The sequence below is a fragment of the Microsporum canis genome, genomic scaffold (genome assembly GCF_000151145.1).
Source record: "Microsporum canis CBS 113480 supercont1.2 genomic scaffold, whole genome shotgun sequence".
Taxonomy (NCBI): Eukaryota; Fungi; Ascomycota; class Eurotiomycetes; order Onygenales; family Arthrodermataceae; genus Microsporum; species Microsporum canis.
Genome location: NW_003299168.1, coordinates 3,308,672 through 3,335,884, shown reverse-complemented (window position 1 = coordinate 3,335,884; position 27,213 = coordinate 3,308,672). Strand labels below are relative to the sequence as shown.

The window sequence follows — 27,213 nt, the reverse complement described above, 5'->3', positions numbered from 1 at the left end:
AGAGAAGCGACCGGCACTCAGCTCGACGGCGCTTTGGTCTGGTTCTATATGGGGGTCACCGCTGCTAGGATTTGATTTTGAACGGTCTGCATAGTCGACGCCCCTGGTGCTCGAGTTGTTGGACGAGAGCACACTGTATATGCTAGGAGACTTGTTCGATTCCTCCCTTATCATGGGCTGAGACCCTTGCAACTCGGCCAGTCGAGCGGGGGGTGTCTTGTTGACCCCGTGGCTGGGACTATAGAGAGGTTTACTACCCGGATTATGGCCAGGCTGCTGTGGGTTCAGAGGTGGTGAGACGGGGTTGACGCTGCTAGGTGGACGGTGGTGCATGTAGCTGCTGTCTCGCGAGACTCTGTCGCCAGAGGATGCCGAGTTCGAGGCCACCCGAGACGGAGACATGGGAGGGATAGGAGGGGCCATCTTTGCGTCCACGGGGATGGCGAATTGACTGTTGTTTTTGCCGTTGATGTGGCTGTTGCTACTTCCACCTCCTGGATCACCGAGGACCACCGTCTGTCGGTTTGATGGCGGCATCTTTGGATGTATAGAAGGGCTGCCTAAGCTGAGACGCTGGCCGAGTTGGAAGAGGCAGACCAGCGCATTCACCCTGCTCTCGTCGGACGCCCGCTGCAGGGCATCGAAATCCAAGTCTAGGTTGTCAAGCAGCGCCATGCGCAGGGTCGCCAGGAGAGTCAGCTGCAGGTTGATAACTACATCCTTGAGTGCTTCGCGCGCATTCTGGTCACCGTTGGCGTAGGCATTGCCCAGTCTCATCAGGTTTTCCTCATACTGGCCCTGTACGATGGGAGGGCCTAGCATGAGGGAATCCCCTAGATCAGCCAGAGCAGTATTGCTCTCTTCCGCCGTAGACGCAGCTGATGTCGTCGTCGTCGTCGTATCAGTAGTAGTAGTAGCGGCTGTCGACTGGATGCGCTTGACCAGCTTCGCTGCATCATGGTATGCCGCGACAACTAGGGTCGTATTAGTCGGCCATTTATAAAGACATAGAGAGAGAGCGGGGGACTACCTGCGGCGACACAACTGCCTACGGACCGGACATCCATCTGCGGCTGGGATATGATGCTGGACATGGCGGCGAGTCCTTGCCAGCACGGCGGCTTGGTAGATGCGACCTATACAAGATGGAAGCTGATGAGAACGAGTGGAAGGCCATGGAGGAGAAAAGCGATCGAACGAGAAGCAAAAAGGAGAAGCCTTTTCCATACATGAGAAGATGGCATGGCCGCCGCCTGTCAAAAGCCTGGGGGACGATGGGTTAATACGAGCTGCGGGCATGCAAACGCTAACTAAACATGGGGGGAAGAAAAACGCTACAGCGTAAGGGGTTAAGGATAGCGATGTCCCCGTTATCCTTTGCAACGGACCAAGGGGCTGTTTATATACATAGTATGTTGTGGAGTTGTACATACATAGCAGACATCGTAGAGCCTTTGATGCAAAAGCCTTCTTTATCTCTCGACTTCTATGTTTAATCCGTTTCTTTATGTTAGCCCAGCTTGCGTCTCCAACACTTAAACACGGCGGTGTTTACTAGTTGGATATGCATCCTCCGTCCCTTGCGCACACACAGATGCACCACATACATGTAATATTACCTAACCGGCAGAGTGGTGAAGCACACGGCTGCAAGAGTACGTGACTCGATACGCCTTACATAGTAGTTAGCGTGGTGGAGGTTGGTTGTCGCTAACCGGCCGTGTTCGTGACTGGACATCAATTCACTATGGTCATGGATATTGCATAGGACATTAAACGTGTTGCTGCTGAGCATGCTGAAGAAAGACATGAGACGAAGAGCTCGTCAAGATCCATCCTGTCATCGACGATAGATATCCTCCAGCTGCGTCGTAGTATGCCGTCGTACGTAGTATACCTCGAGAAGCCCACTCGGAAGCTAGTGTTAATTATCTCGGTATCGCCAGCCCAGCTGCGTCGGTCTAGGCCATTTTGGTCGCTTTGACATAACTCCGAAATATGACACTAGTCGGTAGAGTGGCCAGGGCGATTACCAGGGCCATCAGTCTTAAAATCAAGAGTGACAAAGTTATTCCACTCTGCCGTATTCATGGTCGTTGTTACATCTCGCGGTAAGGGTGCTGAAAACAGTGATGATGGAGCTGGAGACGCTCAGCATGCTGCGTAAATCCTGATACCAGAGCATTAGTTAACGTTATTCCCCCTCGGAGGAAAATGGCCCTTGGGATCACTCATCCAAGCTATCCATCAGAGTCCATTAGACCCTCTGATAAGCAGCTCCCGACCAGTTACAGAGCCCGGCTAGGATAGAATCTTTTCCTCCTTTTCAGTAATCCATCGATAGTTACTATGTAAAGGGAAGTAAAATATTTATGTCAAGTATCCTGGTAGTTATGCGTCTCGCCCTACGCGCTTAAATTTAACTAAAGGAAAGGAGCCGCCGGGCGTTCCGCAAGATCCACACCAGAGCCGGATAGCGAGCCTTACTATGTATATTCAAGGGCAACATCACTCGTCAAGTACGGAGCAGGTTAAGCAATGCACAAGGGGCATGACCAGATAACCAACGGCTTCCTCTCCCCCTCGTTCTTCAACAGAACGATTCTGGAACGGAAAGAGTATTAAATGCAACCACAAGCTTTATAGCATCTGTCAGCCTAAAGACCCTAGAGTAACCCTGAGTTAGAGAGGAGAGAGACATATGATCAGGTAGGCGGAAATATATTGCTTTGGTCACGGAACGTCTTTCATTTTACTCTGTATACCCTCTAATCAGCCGGACGCCTCTATATCAGTATTAAAAGAAATATTAAGTGGCTCAATAACAGCTGGGTAAGGTGCCTGCACCGTCGTATATCCCCGTCTTTACGCGATAATAAATTGTTTCTCCTTCTTTATCTGGTCAATGACCTCGATCGGAACATTAATAGCGGCGGCAGCAATGTCGTGTGGAGTAAGGGCGAGCCATTGGGAGAGGGAGACATCGGCAACTCGGTCGGCCTTGTAGAGTTCAAGGTAGACGAGTTCTTCATCCTTAGAGATGTTCTCGATGTAATGACCAGAGTTATCTGGGAAGACACCGGTATCCCCGGCGGTAAAGTCGAAGGTACGGGATAGGCCGCCACCAATGTAGACAGTGGCGCGGGCCTTTCCGCTATGGAAGTAGAGCCATTCCTCAGCCTAAAAGGATATATAGTTAGATACGATCAACCAAGATAAACAGGTTTCAAGTACATACGGTTGGATGCCAGTGAAGCTCGCGTAAGGCACCAGGCTTGAGACGGACAACGGCACAGGCGATGGTCTTGGAGATAGGAAAGTTCTTGGAGTCAACTATTTGGATAGTGCCGCCGCCCCCAGGGATTGGAACTTCTAGAGCATTGTGAATATGGAAGGTATAAGAGCTATTGCCCATAAGAGGGCCATTGGGGCCAGTAACGTTGCGGGTGGTAGTGGTAGAATTAAGAATATCAAAATCATGTTTATCGGTCTTATCGAAGGTGCCGATTGGGATATTGAAATTCTTAGCCAATACCTCCTTAGGGGTGTGGGAGACCCAGTCGGCAATCTGGAAAGTGGTTCTATACAGGTGTTAAATAACGTCGAAGAAGATAGGTTTGAGTAATAAGGGAATACATACCCGTGGCGGTCGAAGTCACCGTCATCGAAGGCGACGAGAACCTCGTTCTCATCCTCAAGACCTATTGACATGGGTAACTATGGGCCGTTCATCGGGGAAATGGGATCGATCAGAGACTAACCTTGGAAAGAGTGCGCAGCTCCCTTGGGGAAGTAGTAAATATCACCGGGGGTGAGCTTGTCGATCTGGTACCGCCCATCCTCAGAGACAGCAAATACCAAGATGGCGCCAGCGTAGACGTAACCCCATTCAGCCTATAATCGAATTTATATATTAATAAAAAATAGTTCACAGGGTATCAATCGAGAAGGCTTGCGAACATACAACTCTGTGCCAATGCATCTGTCGGATTCCGCCTTTAGTTAGGTGGACTTGGGCGCCTGCAATATCGTGGCTGGCAGGCAGATCCTGGATAACCTGCTCACGAATCCAGCCGCCATAGAACATACGGGTCTTGGAGAGCGAGAAGCTCCATTTGAGGTTTTGAACAAGACCGTTGTCACTGGTGGGCTGGCCATTAATGTTGCTTGGGTTCTGGAGATCAAGCTGGGGGTTGGTGCCACCTGATAACTTCATGTTAGTGACAACGCGGTTATTATCTATTATGGGATAAATGCGATGTATGTACCAGAGATGACAGCTCCCTTTCCGCTCTTTTGGATGGGTTGGCCTGGCACTCCGCCGTAGTCTTTTGCAGCGGCTCCCGCTACAGCAGCGATCGCGGCCACGAGTGTTGAGCCGAACTTCATCTTTTTTTTATGCTGTGTAAACCTCCAGACCTTTCTTCTATTCAATGACCCTTTTTGACCCGTTCGTGTGTCTGTTTGTGTACTGGATAAAGACCGGATACTTATTATCCTCAAAGGAACGGGTGTAAATATGTTCCACAAAGCAGTTGCTGAAGGGCAGGATGAGTGCTCATATATGTAAAATCCAATGAGAGCGAAGTACGGAGTACTCCGTATATACACTATGTATGTATGTATATATATATAGTATATATATATATATAGCCACCGTATCCACTTGTTCCATACCAATAACATTCTTGCTCTCTTGGAAGCCATACCTAAGACGCCGGCTCGCAGTCATGTTTCCAGAGCAGCCGAGGGAGACCGAGAACTAAGAACAACCAAGAACAGACAAGATGGCACCCTATGGAGCAGTGTCTCTCATCAAAGCAGGCAAAAGGAGAGGTTTGGATCGTACTCCGTACTGGGTGGTAAACTCGGCCAATGTGGTGGTGGAGCTCCCCAGGCCGGCCAAGCTACAACCTGGTGTTTCAATCTCAATTCCTTCAAGCCTGGTGCGTCGGTTCCCACCCACGTGGAGACCGTCATGGGCTCATGGATACGGAGTTCGGTAGACGTGGGAGGCGGTTGTACATGTCTATCACGACGGAGGCCCCAGGCATACATAGTACATACTATGTAGTACGCATGAGAAAAAGACTCACCTTGGCCGAAACCGCATTAACTGTTCCATCGTTGTACAAGCATACAACAGTCTTGACTCGGCACGATCAGAGTGCACTCTTAGCTCCCGTCTACATAGGAGATCGAGGGTCGACAAGTGTTGTGGGAATACGGAGTACATCGTACGGCCGGTTCAGATCAGCTACCCCAAGTGCCGATTCAGCATGTATGTAAGTTGAGGCTCTGTTATTGGAAACTCGCCGGATTACTATTTTCTGTTTTGCTGGATCCAACAACGCGCAGCTACCAGCAGGATGAGAGCTCAGCCGATGCACAGCGTGATGGATGCCACCCTCGGAGCCTTGGGGCTGGTTGTTCATACGAGGCGAACCAGTGACGGCCAGCGATGCCAGAAGTAACCGGGGGGGGAAAAAGGGGCCCCGGGACTGCCCCGAAGATGGAGAGCAGGGGTAAACGGTAAGGCGTCAGGATCAGTCGGTCCACGGCCTGCTGGTGGTGTTGCTGTGCGCCTGCAGGGGGGCAGCTCATCTACAATGTTGGCTGGCTGCCAGACACGAGCAAGCCCGTATTGCTTTTCTTTCTGAAGCGCCCAAGGAATGATCCTCGCGCCATCGGCCATGAGGGCTAAAAATGCCTCGTGTGGGTACAGGCATATCTTGATGGGAGAAAGGGCGGAAGCCTCAAGGCGTGCCCCGAGGGCCTGTCGATCCCCTGGATAAACCATCTTTCTGCAAATCCAAGATCGAGTGGGCTTCTGCTTTACGAGCAGGTCGAATAGCCCCATAAATTTCGCTTGCAGCTCTGGGCGGTGCTCTGTAGCCACATTTCGTCGTTCGAGGGCTATACGTATGGAGGACGGCATTTCACGTTGTTATCTCCAACAACGGTGGTGGTCGGACTATAGTTATATATGCGGACAGGCATCTACCCAGGTCGGCCCGTTGACTTGGTTCAGTCGTCACGGGAAATTAACAGGAGCCAGGGCCCCTGGGAGATACTGGCATGGTACCCTTACATAGTAATAAAACGGGAATACTCCATTACATAGTATGTGAGAGTGGTGGCCTCGGAGAGGTTTTGGATAGAGAGTTATTTCATTACTATAGAGTTAGGATGTAACTATCTAATAGGGGTTTTCTACTATACATAGTAGTTATTAACCTTATAGATACAGGCGTATCTATATACGAAAGGTATTTAGACTGCTATAGTCCCAAGTACATGAATGATATCGAATGCAATCAACAAATGCTATGTCAAAACGACTATTCTAGTCGAGCGCGGCTCAGCATCCTTCGTAGTGTACCCATCCGTAGAGTACCATCCTCCTCGATCGTTGCTTGGGCGGCTTCGCATTCGCAGGTCTGACTTTCAGGTTTTTCATCTTCCGCACTAAAGCCCATCGAATACCGAAAGCCTTTTCAACTAGCGGCGCCAGATCGTGAGACGCACGGATTTCGTCTGACTGACCGCGTTCCTGTTTCTTAGTGAGGAGATTTTTGAGGCTGGCTTGGAATGTGGCTCCCTTTACTATTCGACGTAAGGTCAAGCAATTGAGTTCGTCTCTCTTGACTTAGAAGCATGTAGCAAGAGTAACTACCTGCCTCCCTTCTTCTTGCTGCCTGTTCCGTGTTTCGCCGCAAGAACTTGTAGCTTAGTTTGTCCCAGAATGCACGAAATGTCGTCCTCGTCTCGAAGCCTCAGCCCTCTCGAACTAATCAGCGATACGAGAACAAAGTTCTTAGCCAGCTTCTTCGGGTGTATATCAAAAACAGCTTCAAATATAGGTGCTAGGTCGTGAGCGGCGCAGACCCTGAAGTCGCTGCTCTCCACGCGCTTTTTAATGCGGCGATTCAATCGTTCATCTAGGGTAGATTCAATTTTCTGGGCAAGAGTCTCGCTCCCGCTGCTATTAGAGATACTGTTTTTAAGGATTTCGACTTCTTCTTCGTTGAAATACGGTTTGCCTAGGTAGGTGATATCCACGATACTATCGAGCCGATCTCTTGCGGCGCTGTCCGTCCTGAAGTTGCGAAGGTCGTAGACATATACATGTAGCCGATACCAGAGGGACTTCCGGGTGCGTATATCGGCCACCTTATACGTCTGGGCTATTTGCTGAACTTCGTCCATGGTGACTTTTCGAAGTAGAAGCTTTAAACTTGAACGTAGAAAAGACGTAGAGCAGTGATGTGTTTTTGATTGAACGGAGTGGGCGGGAAAGTGGCTTTATATATCAAGCATGAATCACCTTTGCGTCATGCACTTGGTGACGTGCATCATCCACCTTGGCGCGTCTAACGGAGGAGGTTTCTCCCTCTTTGAGTTATTCATGAGTAATACCTACATAGTATGTACTGTAGAAGAGAATACCAGGCATTAGACATTATAGAAGAACAAAACCACGGAACCTACCAAGTTAACGCCGTTTCCGCCTCTTGCATTTGAATATGTATTTGGGGTTAATTGCTATATTTAACAGTTTAATTTACCGGCGGTTTAACTTTTAGCTTAAGTTTTCATTTCGGAGTTATGTATCAGGCCCCTGGGCTTAACCGTCAACGGTCCTGGCTGAAAGCATGTACAGGGGCACCTCTTGGTATATTTAGCACAGTATACTAATGTAAGTCACGGAAAAGAGAGGGGAAAGGTCGCAAGGGGATGAGAGGGATATCGTAAGAGCATTTTCCAGTCCATGCGGAGAGCAGATCTCAGATACGATTGTATTGGAGCTTTCTTCCTAAAATGGCACTACTGCGCCGCGGAAATACAGAACATCACACTATCGTCCGCAGAAGTGCCGACGATCAAGACCATACACTCGAACATGCAGCTATTTAGTAGCCCTAGGGCACCACCAAAATCACATTAGCCGGCGACGATGTATTACACCGTCTATACCAGAGGCCGTTTGTGACATTTGCTTGAAGAGCCTAATTCATACCTAGACGAGATGGTGATTTTCCACTGGGATAAATTCCAAGTAGTACATATCACGATCCGCAGTATTAGCGGAGTTAGTCTCTCTGACTTCGGTATATGTCAACTGATATATGTAGATGAATCCGGCTGTAATAAGCGGATTAGGCCTCAGGTGTACAGGTTGGTCGCCCCTCTTTGGATGAACCCCAAAGTCATTCCCCAGCGCTGTGGCATTCCTATAACCGCTTGCTCGCAAAGCATATTCATCGTCCTTTTAGCCACACGCCGTACGAGAAGACAGCAATGAGCGTGGGTACCCGCCCTGGCCGTCGGTCTTGTGGGCCCGCAACATGCCTTGCAAACAAAATGGAGCCACATCTTGGTATTTGCCTTCGGTATAAGAGGGAAAGGTACCCTGTAGTGTTTGGTCAAGTTGCTAATACGAGAGTGGACTACTCCGTGCATAGTTAAATGTTTCAGCAATGGAATATCGAGGCTATCGTAGCATCAAGCACCCCGTAACTGTGCAGTGAACCTGATATTTTCATAAGGAGCTAACATCCAAGTGTAGTTCATCGCGGTTGACTTAAACTAGCCGAGCTTAACTAACGTATCACGTGATATTACTAAAGGCGGAGCCGCTTGTTAGATTCGTCGTCTTGACTCATCGACGCTTCTCCCGCTTTACATTATTTACATCCCTCTCGTCTTCGAAGACAGCCCTTTTGTCATTTTTTTCCTGTATACCGAATAATAAAACAGTGCATTGTCGGCATTTGCTGTGATTATGTCTGTCACTCTAGCGGAGACGCAATGGCTCGACCAGTTGACGGCCATGCGGCGGGAGATAGAGAAGCTGAATCTACCGAACAACTCAGAACCCGTCCTCTATGGGTCGGACTTGAACCTAAGTGATGATGACTTTTCCTCACAGCCTGAGTCGGTTGACGATATCTGGGACATGATCAGTGATAGTGGTGAAAGCGACGAGTTTGACGATATCAATGGTGTCGCCCTACCCGTCGTGTCTGACCATGAACAGAAGCAAGAATACGACCGCCGTTGGCTTGCAAAAAAGTGTGAGCCCATTGCCAGGCTTAGGGGAGGGTTAAGTGCATCTGGTTTACAACATCAACTGGAAGCTCTTCTCGCCTCCGATGCGTCGTCAGACGAACTGCAGATCGCTTTGGCAGAGATAGTTGGTTTCGATGAACTGGATTTTGTTATCGAACTGCTATCTAACCGCCAATCCATTCTCGCTGGGCCTTCTGTACCAGATGCGCCCACAGCATCTATAGGACGATTACAAACTAGGGCGGAGCGAGAAGAGGCCCTCCGCCGTCAGGATTATGAGCACAAACACGCTCAACTTGCCCCTAGACAGGATCGGGATGGCCCTCATTACCCTCACGTTTACAAGTCTTACCAGGCCGGGAACACATTATCTGTAAATGGCCGGAAATACGGATTACCCGCTGGGACTATCCACAGAGAGGAACCCTTGTACACCGAATATGCCATACCCGCTTCAAAGGTTGGAACTCTAGGAGCTGGTCACCGGTTGATCCCAATATCAGAGATGGATACTCTCTGTAGAGGCACATTTCCCGGATACAAGACTTTAAACCGCATGCAGAGTTTGCTATATTCTGTCGCGTACAAAACTAACGAAAACATGCTCATATGTGCACCGACAGGAGCTGGTAAAACGGATGCTGCCATGCTTACTATTCTCAATGCCATAGCTCGGCACACCACTCCTAACCCGCTAGAGGAGCCTGATTCGACCGACTTTGTGGTGCAAGTTGACGATTTTAAAATTGTTTATGTTGCTCCAATGAAGGCTCTCGCAGCTGAAGTGACGGAGAAATTAGGCAAACGCCTAGCGTGGCTTGGAATTCAAGTCAGGGAGCTAACGGGAGATATGCAGTTAACAAAGCAGGAGATCGTGCAAACTCAGATCATCGTCACTACTCCTGAGAAATGGGATGTAGTCACAAGGAAGAGTACCGGTGACACAGAACTAGTACATAAAGTTCGACTTTTGATCATTGACGAAGTGCATATGTTGCATGATGAGCGTGGTGCAGTCATCGAATCTCTCGTTGCCCGAACTCAACGCCAAGTCGAGAGCACACAATCCCTGATCCGGATTGTCGGACTCTCTGCCACACTTCCAAACTATCTTGATGTAGCAGATTTTCTCAAGGTTAACCGCATGGCAGGCCTCTTCTTCTTCGATGCCTCTTTCCGCCCAGTCCCACTCGAACAACATTTCATAGGAGTGAAGGGAGATGCCGGATCCAAGAAATCTAGAGACAACCTTGACAAGGTGTCTTTCGACAAAGTGAGGGAAATGCTTGAGGCGGGCCATCAGATCATGGTGTTTGTCCATTCTCGAAAGGACACAGTTAACACGGCTCGCCTTTATGCAAAACTTGCTATGGAGGAACAGTGCTCTGACTTATTTTCCCCTCTTGACCACGAAAACTATTCGCAGGCATTGAAAGATCTCAAGGGGACCCGTGCTCGAGAACTGAGGGACCTAGTCCCAAAAGGAATGGGAACACATCATGCTGGTATGTCGAGATCGGACCGAAACCTCATGGAGCGTCTCTTTTCTCAGGGTGTTGTCAAAGTCCTATGCTGTACAGCTACTCTGGCCTGGGGTGTAAACCTGCCAGCTGCCGCTGTTATCATCAAGGGCACCCAGATATACAGCGCTCAGGAGGGGAAGTTCATTGACCTTGGAATACTGGATGTCCTTCAAATATTTGGTCGAGCTGGCCGGCCCCAATTCCAAGATACTGGTATTGGGTTCATTTGTACCCCGCAGAATAAGTTGCAGCATTACATCTCTGCGATCACTTCTCAGGAGCCCATAGAATCCAGATTCTCCCGCAAATTAGTGGATAACCTTAACGCTGAAATTGCATTAGGGACTGTGACCTCGGTGACTGAAGGTATCCAATGGCTCGGTTACTCTTACTTGTTCGTCCGAATGAGACGGAATCATTCGGCCTACGGTATTGAATGGAATGAAATCCGTGATGACCCCCAACTTGTTCAACGACGTCGAGATCTTATTATCAAGGCAGCCAGGGTGCTCCAAAAGAGCCAGATGATCATATTCAACGAAAATACAGAGGAACTGCGTGCGAAGGATGTGGGTAGGATTGCCAGCCAATATTATGTTCTTCAAACTAGCGTGGAAATCTTTAATTCCATGATGAGCCCCAACGGCAGCGATGCAGATGTCATGAAAATGATTAGTATGAGCGGAGAATTTGACAATATCCAGTCAAGAGAAAACGAATTCAAAGAGCTAGATCGGCTCCGCGAGGAAGGCCTGCGAACTGAAGTTGAAGGCGCAAATGATACTGCACATGCAAAGACTAATATCCTTCTTCAGTCCTATATCTCCAGAGCTAGAATTGAGGACTTTGCCCTTGTCTCGGATACATCGTATGTTGCACAGAACTCCGCGAGGATCTGTCGGTCACTCTTCATGATTGCGTTAAATCGACGATGGGGGTATCAATGTCAGGTCCTCTTATCCACTTGCAAATCTATCGAGAAACAGATTTGGCCATTTCAGCATCCTTTCCATCAATTCGATTTACCTCCCACTATCTTAAAGAACCTCGACGAAAAGTTCCCTGCATCATCGATTGAATCAATGAGGGAAATGGACACTGCAGAGCTTGGCCAGCTCGTGCATAATACCCGTATGGGAGGCACTTTAAAAAAGCTTCTTGATAACTTTCCAACACTAAGTGTCGATGTTGAGATATCACCCCTAAATAGAGATGTACTTCGTATTCGCCTCTATCTCTATGCAGACTTTCAATGGAATTCACGACATCATGGAACCTCCGAACCGTTCTGGATATGGGTCGAAAATTCTGAGACCGCAGAGATATATCACCATGAATATTTTATCCTAAATCGCAGAAAACTTAACGATAGCCAGGAGTTGAACTTTACTATCCCGCTGGCGGATCCCCTGCCAACCCAAATTTATGTAAGAGTGATATCAGATAGGTGGCTCGGTGCTGAAACCGTTGCTCCGGTATCCTTCCAACATCTTATTCGTCCAGATACAGTGAGCGAATATACTGATCTCTTGGAGTTGCAACCTCTACCGATATCTGCCCTAAAAAACCCTTCGCTTGAGCATGTTTATGGGAAGAGATTTGAATATTTTAACCCAATGCAGACGCAACTTTTCCATACACTCTATCACACAGACATGAACGTCCTGCTGGGATCTCCAACTGGAAGTGGAAAGACTGTTGCTGCAGAGTTGGCCATGTGGCAGAACTTCAAGGACAAGCCAGGATCTAAAGTTGTGTATATTGCTCCCATGAAAGCACTTGTGCGCGAACGTGTTCATGACTGGCGAAATCGCCTTGCCACCCCCTTGGGTTTAAAGCTGGTTGAGTTGACGGGTGATAATACCCCCGACACAAGAACTATTAAGAACGCAGATATAATTATTACTACGCCGGAGAAATGGGACGGTATATCCAGAAGCTGGCAAACTAGAGGATACGTCCGTCAGGTTGGTTTGGTCATTATTGACGAGATTCACCTTCTTGCAGGCGAACGTGGCCCTATCTTAGAAATTATTGTTTCAAGAATGAACTACATCGCATCCCAGGCTAAGGGCACCGTTAGATTGCTAGGCATGTCTACTGCGTGTGCTAATGCCAGAGACCTTGCAGACTGGCTGGGAGTGAAGAAGGGCCTGTACAACTTCAGGCATTCCGTTCGCCCTGTACCTCTAGAGATATTCATTGACGGGTTTCCAGAGCAGAGGGGGTTCTGCCCCCTAATGCAGTCGATGAATAGGCCAACCTTCCTTGCAATCAAGAATCACTCGCCTGATAAGCCCGTGATTGTATTTGTGGCGTCTCGGCGACAGACACGCCTCACGGCAAAGGACCTGATCAACTACTGTGGAATGGAGGATGACCCTCGAAGATTTGTTCATATGTCTGAAGAAGACTTAGAGCTGAATATATCGCGAGTCAAAGATGCGGCGTTGCAGGAAGCATTGAGCTTCGGAATTGGCCTTCACCATGCAGGTCTTGTTGAATCGGATCGACAGCTGGCTGAAGAGCTTTTTGCCAACAACAAGATCCAAATACTGATTGCAACAAGTACGCTTGCATGGGGTGTCAATTTGCCAGCTCACCTAGTTGTGGTGAAGGGCACACAATTTTTCGACGCAAAAGCCGAGGGCTACAAGGACATGGATCTCACGGATGTGCTACAAATGCTTGGACGTGCAGGTCGCCCGCAGTTCGACACTTCTGGTATTGCCCGTATTTTTACTCAGGATGCAAAGAAAGCATTTTACAAACACTTTCTTCACACTGGATTTCCCGTGGAATCAACGTTGCACAAAGTTTTAGACGACCATTTGGGCGCCGAAGTCAGTTCTGGTACCATAACTACCAAGCAAGACGCTTTAGATTACTTGACGTGGACGTTCTTTTTCCGAAGGCTTCATAAGAACCCGTCATACTATGGACTTGAGATTTCCACAGAGGAGCACAATTCCGCTGCAGCTAGAGATATAGTTTCTGAGTTCATGATTGAACTGGTTGACAAATCCCTTGGTGCGCTCGCCGAATCTTCTTGTGTTTTATTCGATACTGCTACGGGATTCATTGATCCAACCCCTTATGGCAAGATCATGAGTTACTACTACATTTCACACAAGACTGTCCGATACTGGATGACACACGCCAAACCTGATCCCTCGTTTGCCGATGCGCTTGGATGGATGTGTTCTGCGACAGAGTTTGATGAACTCCCTGTCCGGCATAATGAGGATTTAGTGAATGCGGAGCTTGCAAAGAACTTACCACTTCCTACCACAGCAATCAGCGACCATTTGCCGCTTTGGGATCCCCATATCAAGGCATTCCTTTTGATCCAAGCGTTTATGTCTCGTGTTGACCTCCCCATCTCCGATTACGTTGGAGACCAGACATCAGTCCTCGACCAAGGTATTCGTGTTATTCAGGCTTGTATAGATGTTCTTGCAGAGTTAGGCTACCCTAAAGCTTGCGCGATGATGATGACGCTGCTTCAATGCATCAAATCAGCACGTTGGCCAACTGACCACCCGTTGTCAATATTGCCTGGAATCGAACCAGAAAGCGTGGCAGATGGCAGTATCGACGCTAGCAAACTCCCAGCCTCTCTTACAAAATTGGTCGCTATGCCAAAACACGCGATATCTCGCATGCTAGACACCTTATGTCTAGGCCAGCCCATTGCTTCACAGTTCTCGAAGGCCGTGCCTTTACTCCCTAATATTGATGTATCAGTCGCAGATTTGACAGTTGACGGCCTAACAGTAGTTTTGCGAAGGAAATCAAAGGAACCAGACAGCCAGAGACAGTCACGCTCACAAGGAACAGACGGGTACAAAATCTATGCGCCGTATTTTCCTAAGCCACAAACCGAAGGATGGTTCGTTCTCGTGACGACAGCCAAGGACCAGAATAAAGAAAGAGAGGAGCTTTTAGCCTTGAAGCGTGTTTCGCTCTCACCACCAACTTCGGGAGCCCGAGGCGGTGGTCCCCATGGCAAATTAAACGGAGATGCTTCTACAAGAACAAAGATCCATTTCTCAGGGGAAATTGGGTTTTCAAGCATGGATGAGGTTAAGGGTAAGGTGACGATTAGGATCATCAGTGACGCCTATATCGGGATGGAGTGGATGGTTGTTGGCTAGCTAGGACGAGGATGGACGCACGGAAGCTGCTCCCGATCCAACACTGTGGCATGAACGGAGAACGCATCACATCACGGAGTTTGATAATAATTAAAAAAGCCGTTTAAAGGGCGTCGATCCCTGGACCCTAGGCCCAGCTAATTGCCTCGATGTTACCTAATACATATGCATTGCCTGCTCCATCCGAGCTATATGATAACAACCTGAAGCAAAGGATTGGACCCATGAGCACATCTCCGTTCCTGCAGCAGAGCTGACAGATTGTGTGAGACAAGATTCCTGTATTAATACCGCAATAATAATAATAATCTTCTATCCTGGCAGGCTAAGTCGACGATGCTCTCATGCGGAGAAAACAGTCCTCCAGCCAACATCGCCCCTAAGCGAGGATGCCAGCAAAAGATCGCTGGATGTGCCCTGGAACCCGGTCAAGGATCTTAGATTAAAGGCTAAAAAGAGCTAGTTCATGCTTTCGGGAAGTAAAAGGCTGGGACCCATTGCTCGATTTGCCGTCATTGTCTAAGTAGCTTCTCATTGTGCTGGTCCTTCTCCGGGGAAACCCTGCATGGCTTCGGATGCGAAATATTCATGGATAGTCACACATCTAGTTCGTATAAGCATATAAGCATAGTTAATATATATGTACTCCATAGATGGCGTAAAATGCATAGTTAGATAAATATACGAACTGCAGATAATGCGGAAATGAATCTCTCTATTTTTCTTTTAGAACTCCAACTATCCCATCCGTTATCGCTAACTATAGATACTCCATAACTGATCAAAATGCAAAGAGTGTGATATGAAATAGCTCCAAGATGATGAATGAGCCCTGAACTCGCCACATACTCCACTTCCATGCGTTTAACGTTGCAAGAAACAGGGGATCGTGTGAATCGTAGGTATAAAATACAAAGGAAAGCAATGGTAATCTAGGGAAGCGGCACAAAGCCTGGATCATCGGGTACCGGACCGAATGAAAATGTAAGGCATTGGTTTTTGACAAGGGATGAACTGTCGATGCATAAATAGGATGGGATATAATAGGATTAAGCGAGCCGAAATTAGAAAAGGAAAGAAGGCAGCCAGTCACAGCTACCAAATAGATAGGATGCAGGAGGCTTTAGGCCAGCGATGCGGTGAAGGGAGGGATGAAATATAGCCAAGGGCTATAGAGTTTTCAAGGTGCAGAGCACAGCATAGTAAGGAATGTAGCTTTTTGGGCTGTGATAAGAAATGCTGCACGGAAAGTTTAGGCATTCTCAATCAAGGCATTTCTAGACTTTTCATAGCGATGGCCTCTTTGGACAGCTAGCTGTGTTGGGATACCTGCAGATTTTTCAACAAACCGCTCGCCAGGCCGAAGAAACCCTGTTCTCGCACCAACAGGAACCAAAATCTTTTTCTGCCCTCTGCTTAAAGAGACGGATCGTGCAATAGATATTTGTGCTGTGTCAATTTCGTTCTGTAGGTCGTCGGACAGTGAGTCTATTGATAGATTGTTCTGATGGCTCGACTTTGGAGGACAAGAGGATGCTGTCTCGGGTCTTAATGAATCAGCTGGAGGCCGCTGGATCGGATTATGGGTTTGAGCACTAATTTGAGGAGGGGGCTGTATAGAGTAGAAGCCCGCTCCGTTGACTTGTTCACCTGGGCCAGGCAAATTAACACTTGGGGTGGGACTCAGCAGTGGATAACGGTTCTTCTGTTGTTTAGGCTCACCCATTTTATGGGCTGGAGTAACCATTTCCCAATCCGGCTCAACCAGCTTAACAGGGGGGTTGACGTGTAAGCGGACAGGGTTAGGGTATTTATCTGACTCTTCATCGTAACTTGAGGGCGAATACAAGGAGCCATCGCTAGATTCGCCTGCATTTGGAACAAAAGGGGGTGGTAAGTCACGAGAGGAATCTAGGCCTCTTTTAGTGTCACGGCTCCAGCGGTCGAAGAGAGCTTTTTGAGGCGATGGATGGGTGTTTGATCTCTTTTGGCGGGGAGATTGACGGGGTAGACAGTGTGATCCTAATATTTTCGACTGCTTATCCGTAGGAGTAGATGGGAATAGCGAAAAAGCAGGTGATTTGGCCGGCCCAGGAGAAGTAGCACGTCTCGGAGGAGGTAATGGGCGATCATCATCCTGCAGCAAAGAACACAAGAAACCTTAGAAAGGGAGCAAGTAAAAGTGGACATGAGTTGGCTCACCTCTTTATCAGGGATTTTCAACTTATTTAATACCCTGCTCCTCCTAGCCAGAAGAGATGGCGCGGTATTATCAATCAGCCCGCCAAACATGACGCTATACCTTTCCATCTCAATGCTAGGAATATCCACGGAAAGAAACGGGGAGCTTGTTGTTGTTCTTGTTGTTGTTGTTGTTGTTGTTGTTGTTGTTGTTGTTGTTGTTGCTGTTTGGAGAAGATCTGGAGCTGATTCTAGCTCGTCAGACGTTGTGTTCCAGTATCTTCTGATCTCAGAATTTTTAATCAATTTGGCGGGTGTCCTCTTTCTAGCCTGTTTGGGTGACTCGTCAGGAGAAAGCGATCTTCCTGACGACGGGCACAAGTCTAGGTGAGGTCGACTGACAGGATCCGAGCCATTAGCAGTGCGTTGGCGGTGATGCCGTTGGTGGTTGCTTTGACGAGCTTGACTTCGAGAGTCCAGACTTGTTGTCGAGTTGATAGCATCCAGTGAGTTTGATGGGTATTGGTTGCCAACAAATACCTGGGGCTGAAAATTAGGGCTTTTAGCAGGGCGAAGAGGTTTGTCGTTAACCTGAACCTGATAGAAGAACTCGTTTTGTGGATATTCAACTTGTTTCGCGCGAAACAGACCTCCGAATTTCTTCCATTTACTCGGCTTCCGTTGAAGTGGCTTTTTAGCAGTGACCGTGTTTGATATAGTGCTTGACACGGTACTTGGTGCAGTGCTGCAACAGAGATGGGCCCGCCCAGTGCCTGAGTATACCTCTCTTTTACCTAGACCTGCAGGGGCACTTTTGGTACACATGGGATCAATCTTAGTATTTGGCGGAACGGGGAACAGGTCCACTGTAGGGCTACTCAAAGCAACCCCGATCATCTCGTTCCATCGAGGGTCACTGTTTGGATGAATGGAGCGATTCTGCCCTCCACGAGCAAATTGTCCTTGGTCTGCAATTGGACTTAGCCGCTTGGACGCATAGGTACCAGCACTGCGACTGCGGTTGGCGTTTGTGTTGCTTCTCCTGGGCTCGCGCTGGGAATTATTTTGCCCGGGGTTATGCAAGTTATCAGCAGAGCTGCAGACTATACGTTGATGCTGCTGGCTATTGGGCCGAGGCGGCTCGTGTGGTTGCTGTTTGGCAGCTCCGGTGGTCGTGTGAGCCCGTGGTCTTGCTGAGACTGTCTTCCCCATATCGTTCACTTATCCAGCATAGTACACACAAAAATGTACATAGAGAATCCAACCGTTGGTTTGCCCAGACAATCAAGTTAAACAGCGGCTACCCGGGTATATAAACAATATAAATGGTATATATTATTATAACAATAACGAGCGGACGGCCATACCAAAGCCTGAGACGAGCAGAACTAGAAGAAAAGCCGTGGGGTTTAAAGCGAAACAGGGAAAGTAAAAAAAAAAGGTAAGAAAGGGACGAAACCTGCTTAACATGACTGTTAAGGGACGGGAAGAAATCAATTAAAGCAATTTGCTTTATATTGACATGAGGCAGAGTCCTGAAACAAGGGCTTAAAAGGTTCATTTTAAGGATGGAGACCCACGGAGTCTGCCTGTGGGGGTGAGGCTAGGAACATAACGGGAGCGCGGCCAGGGGATGGCGTTTCCGTTGGCCGAAATAAGACTGACAATCTCATTTCCACAAGAGTGGAATCGTGATGTACTATGTAGTTAGTTATATTTCCACTCCGTACTTCGTATCGGAGTAGCCTATCGCTCCGATCGATGGGTCGACAGATGGAGAATGGAGATTATAAAAGAATCGCAATAATACATCGATGGTTGAACTTGAAAAGCCTTAAGGTTAAAAATGCAGTTTACAACCGCTAGCTAGCGTCGATGTTGGACCAGCCCAGGATCCCAGCGCATCAAACACGAAGCGACGAAGGCCGATGAAGGAGGAAAAACAAATTCCCTCCCATGGGGCGTCTATGAGGTGCATATCGAGGGTTCCCTTGTTCATTTCAATGCCATTTTAGCCCCTGTAAGTGCTATTGTGCCGCTTGCTGCTGGTTCTTCTGCCTGCATCCAGTTCAGCTGTTTCGTTTCGGCAGGCTCAGCAAAGGGAGCTTCATGACGCATGAACATGCTGTCCCATGTATAATATATATATGTGTGTGCGTATGTAATGCACCTTGTTCCACGATGACATCAGGGATTGATCCTTCTCATCAAGGCCAGGATGATTGGTGTCTGGCTGAAGATTGCAGGGTTGACGGTACACTCCACCGCCAGGAGATGAGTAGCATCACATCTCAAGACCGATCTAGGCTCTGAAGTTGAGGACGGCATCTTTGTATCTTGGAACGAGGAGCATCGATACTTGATAGCTGTTGCTGTTGCTGTTGCTGTTGATAGTTGATGGTGTTGCTGGTGAAGTTGAAGTTGAAGTTGTGAAGATGAAGATGAAAACTTCTTCCCCCCCACTTTCGGCCTGATTAGTTAGCTATAACAACAAAATAAAACATCCCACCTAAAAAAAAAAACACACCAACAAACAACATCAACTTCTTCTTCCTCCTCCTCTTCTTCTGCAACTACAGCGTCAGTATCAGCATCTTGAACACGCAGACTTGACTCTTTTTTGAAACACAGCGGCATCTCTACCGTGTTATCTCGCCTGACTCTGCTTCCGGCGTCGCCTGGCCACCCCGCCATCCACCATCATCATCACGTATACACCAACAACAACCAAGCATCATGTCCTGGCAAGGTAGACATTATTATTTATAACTATCCCTTTAGGCGTTTTATGTGTCTGGCTTGCTGACTGTCTCCTGTAGCCTATGTCGATAGCAGGTATTTCTCACCTCTTATCTCTTGCTATCTATACATGTATATATATATATATATACAAGACATGGGAATCTCTGACACGCCTCTGACAGCCTTGTTGGCTCCGGCAACATCGACAAAGCTGCCATCTTCGACGACCAAGGCACCAGTGCCTGGGCGTCTTCCCCTGATTTCAAAGTATGTCTTCCGGCATCCCCGCGTTGACGTGTTTCTGACTCTTGTGTCTGCCTAGGTGAAACCGGAAGAGATGAAATTTATAATAGATTCGTTTAAACCCGTTGCCGGCGATTCTTTAAAGGAAATACAGTCCAAGGGCTTCTACGTCGGCGGAGAGAAGTACATCACTCTCAGGTCAGACGATAGCAGGGTCTACGGAAAACTTGTATGAGGGCATCACCATCCACTCTTCGTAACGCTTACACCGGCATATCGACTTACCTGAATTTTAGGGAAAAGCTGGCATAGTCATCGTGAAGACCAAGAAGGCTCTCCTCCTTGCACACTACCCTGAGACCATCCAACCGGGTGCCGCCACCAACACGGTGGAAACCCTGGCTGAATACCTCATGGGCGTGGGCTACTAGGATACCAACCCCTCCCTGTGCCTCCAACCAACGTCCAGATCCGCCGGACCGTCGATCCCTCTCGTCCTTCTGTTGGGAGAGGAAGTAAAACTCGGTATAAATGCCTGCCGTTTTATTCTTGCATATAGTCTTTTTTTTTTTTTTTTTTTTTAGTATGAATACCATCCGGGGACTTGTCACCATGGAAAAAGGAAAGAAAACTAAACCACTGTACATTCCCTCGATGAATGGCATCTAGTTCACTACCTAATCCCTTTTCGGTGCAGTTGTTCTTTAAATAATCAACGGGTATATCATGGCTGCTATTAATACATACAAGTAGTAAAATACTAGACTGAAGGGTGCATTTCACTGCAACCCCCAACCACTCGGCCGTACCCCCAACTTTTTGTAGAGAGCACGCCATCATCCTTACGGACAGACCAGCGGTGAAGGTACACTTTGAGTGTAGGTGTATTCTCAAGCCTTTGGGAGTGTCCGAAAGTAAGTTGAAAAGAGTCTCCTCATACAGGTAGGTCTGGGTTAGCCCTTCTTCCCCCCAAGGTGCCCAGCCAGACAAGCGCTTGTCGCAAGTACGGTCCGACGACAGGTATGCTGCCCACAAACCCGCCGAGAGTGACGAGGAAATCGCCAAACAGGACGAAGAGGCCGTACAGTTCAACACAGAACCCTATGAGCGGCCAGCGGCAGAGAATAAGTCCGATTCCCAGGGCAAAGGTGACCGTTCCTGTAAGCTTCTGTTTGCGGGCGAAGAAGGCGAGAGTCTTTTGGGGTCCAAGGATAAGTGGTAGGCCGATCAAGAAGAGGATCTATTGCAGTGTCAGAATGAGGAGTGCGGTAGATGCAGGAGAACGCATCCTTACGTTTCCCATAGCAAGCCTGCGTTAAGCCGTCAGTGGGTGTCTTGTGTCTACCAACGCAGATGAGGATGTACATACAGTGATCGATCAAAAAACATGAGAATTCCCAGAAAGAGGAATAAACTGCCTGTACGATTGCTTAATGCCAGTTCTCACATATTGACCGCCGGAGCAACGATGCAAAGCTCTCTCACCTACCGCCAGAGCAGAACACCACCCCAACCTCTAGAGTACATCCTATTAGCACTTGCTTATTGTGAAAGCTGTCCCAAAAGGATACACTGGACTCACTCTGCGTGTCTGTCAGCCACATTGACGGCATAGCTGCGGCTGTCCCTTGTAGACTTCCTGAGCTTCCCTAACTTCACACACGACGGGGTATGTATATAGCTATTCCCGATATGTCCAGAACAGCAAGGAATCAGTTGATCGTCCGGATGAATCAGCGAACCCGTGCAAGATCGGATATCGTAATAGATACTACTGTATATGTAGATAGTATTATCTATCCGTACAGTTCGAGATCGAGCTTCCTGAAGGGGAGACATGTTAGTCGGAATTCCATGAAACACCCAAACACTCCACCAAGGACAACGATCGGAAGGGATCAAGGAAGTGAGTTTTTTTTATTATTTTCCTCAGATATATGGAAACGCGCTCCACTTACCTGCTATATATCATCTACTTACTGTGTATATATATATTATTCGCCAATTGCTACCGGGGCGTCACTCTGGAGTCCTTGGGGGAGCTTCTTGCGCTAGAGGCCAGATAATCAGGTTTGTACTTCAGAAGGGCAAGCTTGGTGACGGGGTTGGTCGCATGAGCTCTGGGGAGTTCTAGCATCCCTTGAAGGAGCCTGGCATGTTAACCGTCTTGCGAGGAGACTTTTTTAATCAAGATAAAACGCCGAAGCCGGCCAAAAGTCGATTTCTTCTTTTATCTTGAATATTTTTATTTATTTTTCTTTATTTTTTATGTAATTATTTTACATCTTGATTCCACGCGCTAACCCTTTTTGGCATTTCGCACTTCTTTTCTTCCAACATCAACTTCGAACATCACAAACAACAACCAACATAACATTGGAGATAACGCAATTTCGCCTGGTCCAAATGAGAGATGCAAGGGGAATGATGTGGAATGCTAACTTAGATCTCGTAATTTTATTCAAAGCTATCATACAACGCCATGGCCACAGTGTCGACCCGACACTGTAACTGACCTTCCCCCATCCATGGGACGTCGGTATCCGTCAAAAAAACTGTCTCGACAGGGCGCAGAGCAAAACAGCCTGAAGGGGGAGCACCTATACAGTGTGTCTTCCTCCAGGCCTGGTCCCGATTAAGCCGGAGCGTTATCTTGAACTCGTCTCGAAAGGGGCTGTGTGGATGGATAGTGCTTGACTTTGTGGGCCGAACATGTGTCCGTCTACTCTGTACATATCGTACACATCCAGCACTTTGTAAACCAAGGCATGAAATATCGTGCAGTCGTAGGAGGCAGGTCACTTGAGCACGGTATGGGCACCTCGGGCCTCCAGGTAGTTTTCTGCCACTCCCGGCCCCAACGACCTGATCACGCCAAATACCTCTTTGTTGTGGTACCGTAGTCTCGTCTTGGGATCAGTGTACGGAGCCGGAAGACCGGTAAGGTCGCAGTATCGTTTCTGGTGACTGGGGTGTAGAGAGGGAGCGGCGTCGATGTTGGTGTAGGTCACGGCCGGGCCCGAGGGAGGAAAGACAGCTCGAAAGTTCCTCTCCAGCACGAGGGTTGAAAGGCTCTGTGCTGCCTGGGCAATGTTGGCTTGCTTTAAGCTTGCCTGTTGCTGCTGCTGCTGCGCGTGGCCGGCCACCAAAGGCGTCTGCGCTCCTTCTGCTGTCCCCGTTCCTGCGCCGGTTCCTGCTGCTGAGCTGGCTGCTATGGCAAAGGGCGTGGAGCTGCCGCTGTTCGTCTGGCTTGCGACCGCAGAGGCCTCCTTTCTTGACGTCTCGGAAATGATCTGCTTGACATTCTTGTTGCGGCGTGCGGATGGCTTCCAGTTGGGATTGCGAAAGGGCTTTGGAATGCGGGCGATGTCGAGCTCGTCCAGCAGTCTTTGGTGTGAGTCGTCCTGGGGAGCAGTCGGGGGGGCCATCTCGGTCGTCCTCAGGTATCTTGTGTTGGTATTCGGCCGTTTATCTCTTGCTATTTGCCTCTCTCTTGGTTGATCTTCTTGTTCTTGTTCTTTGGATGTAGCAAGCGATCATGCAAACAGAACAAACAGTCAACTTTGCTTTTCTACATTTTTATTTACTTTCATTTTTATATTCACAGCTTCAACGCTTCAACACCTAGAAAACTCCTTAGACTCTAGTTATATACCATGGTAAGTGATACTCTCCGCGTACTACGGATACCTGCTTACTCGCCTCCAGGAGAGTCCACACGAACATCAACAAAGCCAGCTTTTGGCGCGTATCATCACCAATGTTGTCAGTAGAAACTCAGGCTGTTCTTCTCTCTCCTGGTGCTGCGCCGCGTCTTTTATCTCCCGGGATTCTGCTGATGCTAAACGGTCTCTGTAGGAGAAGCTGAATGAAGCCATCACAGTGCTCAACAAGGGGCTCCAGGTATTGCCAATCCAGCAAACGGGGGAAGCAGAAGTAAAACCGCTGACTGGACGATAGGAAGTCAATGTGCAGAATATGAATGTCGAACTGGTCGTGCAGATGTTCAAGAACTACCAGTCAAACGTTCTCTTCCATCTTGAAGGTCTGTCTCTGTTTTCCTTCCGTCTGATATTTCCTGCCAACCAACTGACGCTGGGCGCAGCAACGGAGAACTTGAAGGAACCCTCATAACGATATCTAGCCGAGGATAGCGCCGCATACGAATTGATACCCAGTAATGAAGTCATGTCTTATAATATATTATCTTACTCCATAAAGTCGTAGATAAAACTAGTTGATTAATGTAGAAAACATCTTCGGCTTCCAAGCTTTCTTCCTCATCACCAAAACTTCAAAAAAAAAAAAAAAAAACCGCTTCAACAAAAACAACAACCTCGCCAGCTTGTTAAGAACCATGATACCGCCCGTTTTCTCGTCCTGGTCCCTATTGCGCCGCTAGGAATAGCTAGTAAAACTGCCATGTGAGCTCGTTTTGAGCTTTAATCGATAACCAGCACTTCACCTCCTACCAACAGCTATCCAAACTATCATCCAAGCTACACGGCTACAGCAAGAATGGTCATCTCTTCGACCCAACGCATCGCAGGCCCAAACGAAGTCTTGAGCATTCAGGAGCGAAGAGAAGCAAAGCCAGCTCCCAAGATCTTTAACATCTCTGAGCCGCCGTTCAAAGGCTTCCACCCCCCGCAGCCAGACGGCTATGAACAGAGCAAGCATTCGCCCGGAACAAGTGCAATTGTGATAGACAACGGTTGGCAATTTTTCCCCTTACCCATCCACACGCCTCATCTCGTTCTTCGCTAAGCCTTCTTCCCACCTCTGTAGGCTCGCATACCGTCAAGGCAGGTTGGTCCTTTGACAAGTCGCCGCGATTTGTGCTTCCGCCCGTCGCCTCCAAGTACCGAGATCGCAAGCTGAACAGGGCCTGCCAGTTCGTTGGCTACGATGCATACGTTGATGCGACCGCCAGGGGGCAGATACGGAACGCATTTGACGCCGGGACAGGCGTGATAGGCAACTGGGACGTGGTCGAGGGCTTGCTGGATTATATCTTCCTCAAGCTTGGTGTAGACGGTGCAAACGGGTCTGTCAACCGTCCGCTCGTGCTCACAGAAACGATAGCCAACCTGGGATATTCTAGAAAGAGTATGCTTTATACGTATATACCTATCTCACACAGGGATGGTTTTTGCAGTGCTAATTGGTTTTTCAGTAATGAACGAGATTCTCTTTGAATGCTACTCTGCACCCTCAGTCGCATACGGGATAGATTCGCTCTTCTCATACAGGTATAACAACGGAACGGACGGGCTGGTGATTTCGTCTTCACACTCGTCAACGCATGTCATCCCCGTACTCGGCTCAAAAGCACTCCTGTTCAATTCAGCCCGTCTTAACTGGGGAGGCCACCAGAGCTCTGATTATCTGATGAAGTTGCTCAAGCTAAAATACCCTACATTTCCGTCCAAGATGACAGACAGCCAAGTGGAGGAGATGGTGCGCGAACACTGCTATGTTTCTCTGGATTACGATCACGAGCTGTCGAGGTACCTGGATTGGACTGGTCTGGAGAATCGCGATCGTGTCATCCAGTACCCGTACACGGAGCATGTTGTAGTCGAAAAGACGGAGGAAGAGCTGGCCAGGATCGCCGAGAGAAAGAAGGAGAGCGGTCGGCGGCTGCAGGAGCAGGCAGCCAAGATGCGGCTTGAGAAGCTGGTGAAGAAGGAACAGGAACTAGAGTACTACAAGGGGATCCAGTCACGGTTCGCTAACGAGACCAAAAAGGAGATCAGACGGCTACTGGACGCAGAAGACATGAAGGACGAAGCAGCACTGGACCGAACCATCAAAGAGCTGGAGAAGTCTGTGAAGAGGTCGAGGAATAAGGACCTCGGGAACGAGGAGAACGAAGAGGCTATGGAAGAAGCCTCGTTCCCGCTTCTGGATGTGCCGGACGAAGAGCTGGACGAGGCCGGTCTGAAGGAGAAGCGACATCAGAGGCTTATGAAGTCGAATGTCGAGGCTCGACAGCGCGCAAAGGCAGAGAAGGAGAGAGAGAAGGCTCGAATAGCAGAAGAGCAGCGGCTGGATGATGAGAAGCGAGAGAACCAGTTTGATGCCTGGATCGAGGAACGCAGGCAGGCTCGCGAGGTAATCCCCTTATCCAAAAATTTTTTTATCTCTTTACATTCATGATCAAATTTCTTACATGTATAAAAAAAAACCGTAGACGATACTGCGCAAGATCAAGCAGCGAGACCGCCTTAAGGCCGACGCAGGCAATCGCAAATCACTCGCGAGCCAAATGCGAATGCGCACACTCGCCAACCTGGCGGCTGACGGACCCAAGAAGCGCCGTCGAGGCGGCGAAGACGACAACTTTGGAGCCAACGACGAAGACTGGGGTGTCTACCGCACTGTTGCCACGGGGGATGCCAGCGACGACGAAGAGGAAGAGGACGTAGATGGCATGCTCAAATCCGTGGAGGAGCAGCTACTACAGTACGACCCGGAGTTTACAGAGAACCACACGCTCGAGGCGCAGACGGACTGGACCAAGAGCATGATACACATGTTCCTGCGTGGGCCGTGGCCGTTTGACGCTGAGAGCCAGCGCGAAGCCCACCAGCTGCATCTGAACGTTGAGCGCATTCGGGTTCCGGAGGTGATCTTCCAGCCTTCGATAGCGGGTATCGACCAGGCGGGACTGGTTGAGATTGCGGCAGATGTGGTCTTGCAGCGTTTCCCGGCCGCAGAGGACCAGCAGCGGCTGCTGAGAGATGTGTTTGTGACGGGGGGTAATACCTTATTTGAAGGGTTTGATGAACGGTTCCGGCGGGAGTATCGGGGCGTGTTGCCTACGGGGGCAGAGTGCAGGGTCAGACGGGCTGGGGATGCGGTGCTGGATGCATGGAAGGGAGCTGCAGCGTGGGCGGCGAGCGGCGAGCTGAAGACTGCTTCGGTCTCGAGACAGGAGTATCTGGAGAAAGGCAGTGAATATCTCAAGGTGAGTGCTCACACACACACACATATATATATATATGTGTGTGAATTGATATTCCCGAGAAAGCAGAAGCTGACCTCTAGAACAGGAACATAGCCTGGGCAACGCTGCGTGATTTTAATAGATGGAGAAGGGAAGAACTGTATGAATGGAAGCTGTTTGCGACGCTTTTATGCCAAAATATAAACGAAACACAAGTCAACGCATGAGAATAAATACAATATTGAAGCAAGGCGAAAAAGAAGGCGCATTAAAAACGTAAAACCGTACTCCAGAACACCCCCTAGGCCCCCTAGGCCTGCCCATCCGCAACATCTTTAGCGAA

The 27,213-nt window shown here is 48.7% G+C and overlaps 11 protein-coding genes across 11 annotated transcripts; 4 read left to right on the top strand and 7 right to left on the bottom strand.

The window, feature by feature from the left end:
* Positions 1 to 44: 44 nt before the first annotated feature.
* Positions 45 to 1,810, bottom strand: MCYG_02706 (conserved hypothetical protein; the record flags this gene model as incomplete). The annotated part of the gene is made up of 6 exons (XM_002849726.1): positions 45 to 64; positions 258 to 974; positions 1,053 to 1,136; positions 1,230 to 1,264; positions 1,434 to 1,486; positions 1,679 to 1,810. The coding sequence occupies 6 exons, from the start codon at positions 1,808 to 1,810 to the stop codon at positions 45 to 47; spliced, it is 1,041 nt and encodes a 346-aa protein (XP_002849772.1).
* Positions 1,811 to 2,865: 1,055 nt separating this feature from the next.
* On the bottom strand, positions 2,866 to 4,389 carry MCYG_02705 (oxalate decarboxylase; the record flags this gene model as incomplete). Its single annotated transcript, XM_002849725.1, has 6 exons — positions 2,866 to 3,180; positions 3,239 to 3,581; positions 3,641 to 3,701; positions 3,762 to 3,894; positions 3,965 to 4,203; positions 4,269 to 4,389. The coding sequence occupies 6 exons, from the start codon at positions 4,387 to 4,389 to the stop codon at positions 2,866 to 2,868; spliced, it is 1,212 nt and encodes a 403-aa protein (XP_002849771.1).
* A 1,042-nt stretch (positions 4,390 to 5,431) lies between these two features.
* On the bottom strand, positions 5,432 to 5,938 carry MCYG_02704 (uncharacterized protein; the record flags this gene model as incomplete). The annotated part of the gene is made up of 1 exon (XM_002849724.1): positions 5,432 to 5,938. The coding sequence occupies one exon, from the start codon at positions 5,936 to 5,938 to the stop codon at positions 5,432 to 5,434; it is 507 nt and encodes a 168-aa protein (XP_002849770.1).
* A 734-nt stretch (positions 5,939 to 6,672) lies between these two features.
* MCYG_02703 (conserved hypothetical protein) lies at positions 6,673 to 7,328 on the bottom strand (the record flags this gene model as incomplete). The annotated part of the gene is made up of 1 exon (XM_002849723.1): positions 6,673 to 7,328. One exon carries the CDS (start codon positions 7,207 to 7,209, stop codon positions 6,673 to 6,675), a length of 537 nt encoding a protein of 178 aa, XP_002849769.1.
* Positions 7,329 to 8,785: 1,457 nt separating this feature from the next.
* On the top strand, positions 8,786 to 14,752 carry MCYG_02702 (activating signal cointegrator 1 complex subunit 3; the record flags this gene model as incomplete). The annotated part of the gene is made up of 1 exon (XM_002849722.1): positions 8,786 to 14,752. One exon carries the CDS (start codon positions 8,786 to 8,788, stop codon positions 14,750 to 14,752), a length of 5,967 nt encoding a protein of 1,988 aa, XP_002849768.1.
* A 1,252-nt stretch (positions 14,753 to 16,004) lies between these two features.
* MCYG_02701 (conserved hypothetical protein) lies at positions 16,005 to 18,145 on the bottom strand (the record flags this gene model as incomplete). The annotated part of the gene is made up of 2 exons (XM_002849721.1): positions 16,005 to 16,889; positions 16,955 to 18,145. 2 exons carry the CDS (start codon positions 18,143 to 18,145, stop codon positions 16,005 to 16,007), a joined length of 2,076 nt encoding a protein of 691 aa, XP_002849767.1.
* Positions 18,146 to 19,669: 1,524 nt separating this feature from the next.
* Positions 19,670 to 20,349, top strand: MCYG_02700 (profilin; the record flags this gene model as incomplete). Its single annotated transcript, XM_002849720.1, has 5 exons — positions 19,670 to 19,682; positions 19,753 to 19,768; positions 19,858 to 19,942; positions 19,998 to 20,132; positions 20,215 to 20,349. The coding sequence occupies 5 exons, from the start codon at positions 19,670 to 19,672 to the stop codon at positions 20,347 to 20,349; spliced, it is 384 nt and encodes a 127-aa protein (XP_002849766.1).
* Positions 20,350 to 20,852: 503 nt separating this feature from the next.
* Positions 20,853 to 21,531, bottom strand: MCYG_02699 (Got1 family protein; the record flags this gene model as incomplete). Its single annotated transcript, XM_002849719.1, has 4 exons — positions 20,853 to 21,158; positions 21,213 to 21,228; positions 21,404 to 21,446; positions 21,501 to 21,531. The coding sequence occupies 4 exons, from the start codon at positions 21,529 to 21,531 to the stop codon at positions 20,853 to 20,855; spliced, it is 396 nt and encodes a 131-aa protein (XP_002849765.1).
* Positions 21,532 to 22,716: 1,185 nt separating this feature from the next.
* MCYG_02698 (conserved hypothetical protein) lies at positions 22,717 to 23,346 on the bottom strand (the record flags this gene model as incomplete). Its single annotated transcript, XM_002849718.1, has 1 exon — positions 22,717 to 23,346. One exon carries the CDS (start codon positions 23,344 to 23,346, stop codon positions 22,717 to 22,719), a length of 630 nt encoding a protein of 209 aa, XP_002849764.1.
* Positions 23,347 to 23,678: 332 nt separating this feature from the next.
* Positions 23,679 to 24,052, top strand: MCYG_02697 (DASH complex subunit DAD4; the record flags this gene model as incomplete). The annotated part of the gene is made up of 3 exons (XM_002849717.1): positions 23,679 to 23,687; positions 23,777 to 23,821; positions 23,879 to 24,052. 3 exons carry the CDS (start codon positions 23,679 to 23,681, stop codon positions 24,050 to 24,052), a joined length of 228 nt encoding a protein of 75 aa, XP_002849763.1.
* A 384-nt stretch (positions 24,053 to 24,436) lies between these two features.
* MCYG_02696 (Arp5p) lies at positions 24,437 to 27,097 on the top strand (the record flags this gene model as incomplete). The annotated part of the gene is made up of 5 exons (XM_002849716.1): positions 24,437 to 24,632; positions 24,707 to 25,027; positions 25,137 to 26,035; positions 26,115 to 26,891; positions 26,972 to 27,097. 5 exons carry the CDS (start codon positions 24,437 to 24,439, stop codon positions 27,095 to 27,097), a joined length of 2,319 nt encoding a protein of 772 aa, XP_002849762.1.
* Between the last annotated feature and the right edge of the window lie 116 nt (positions 27,098 to 27,213).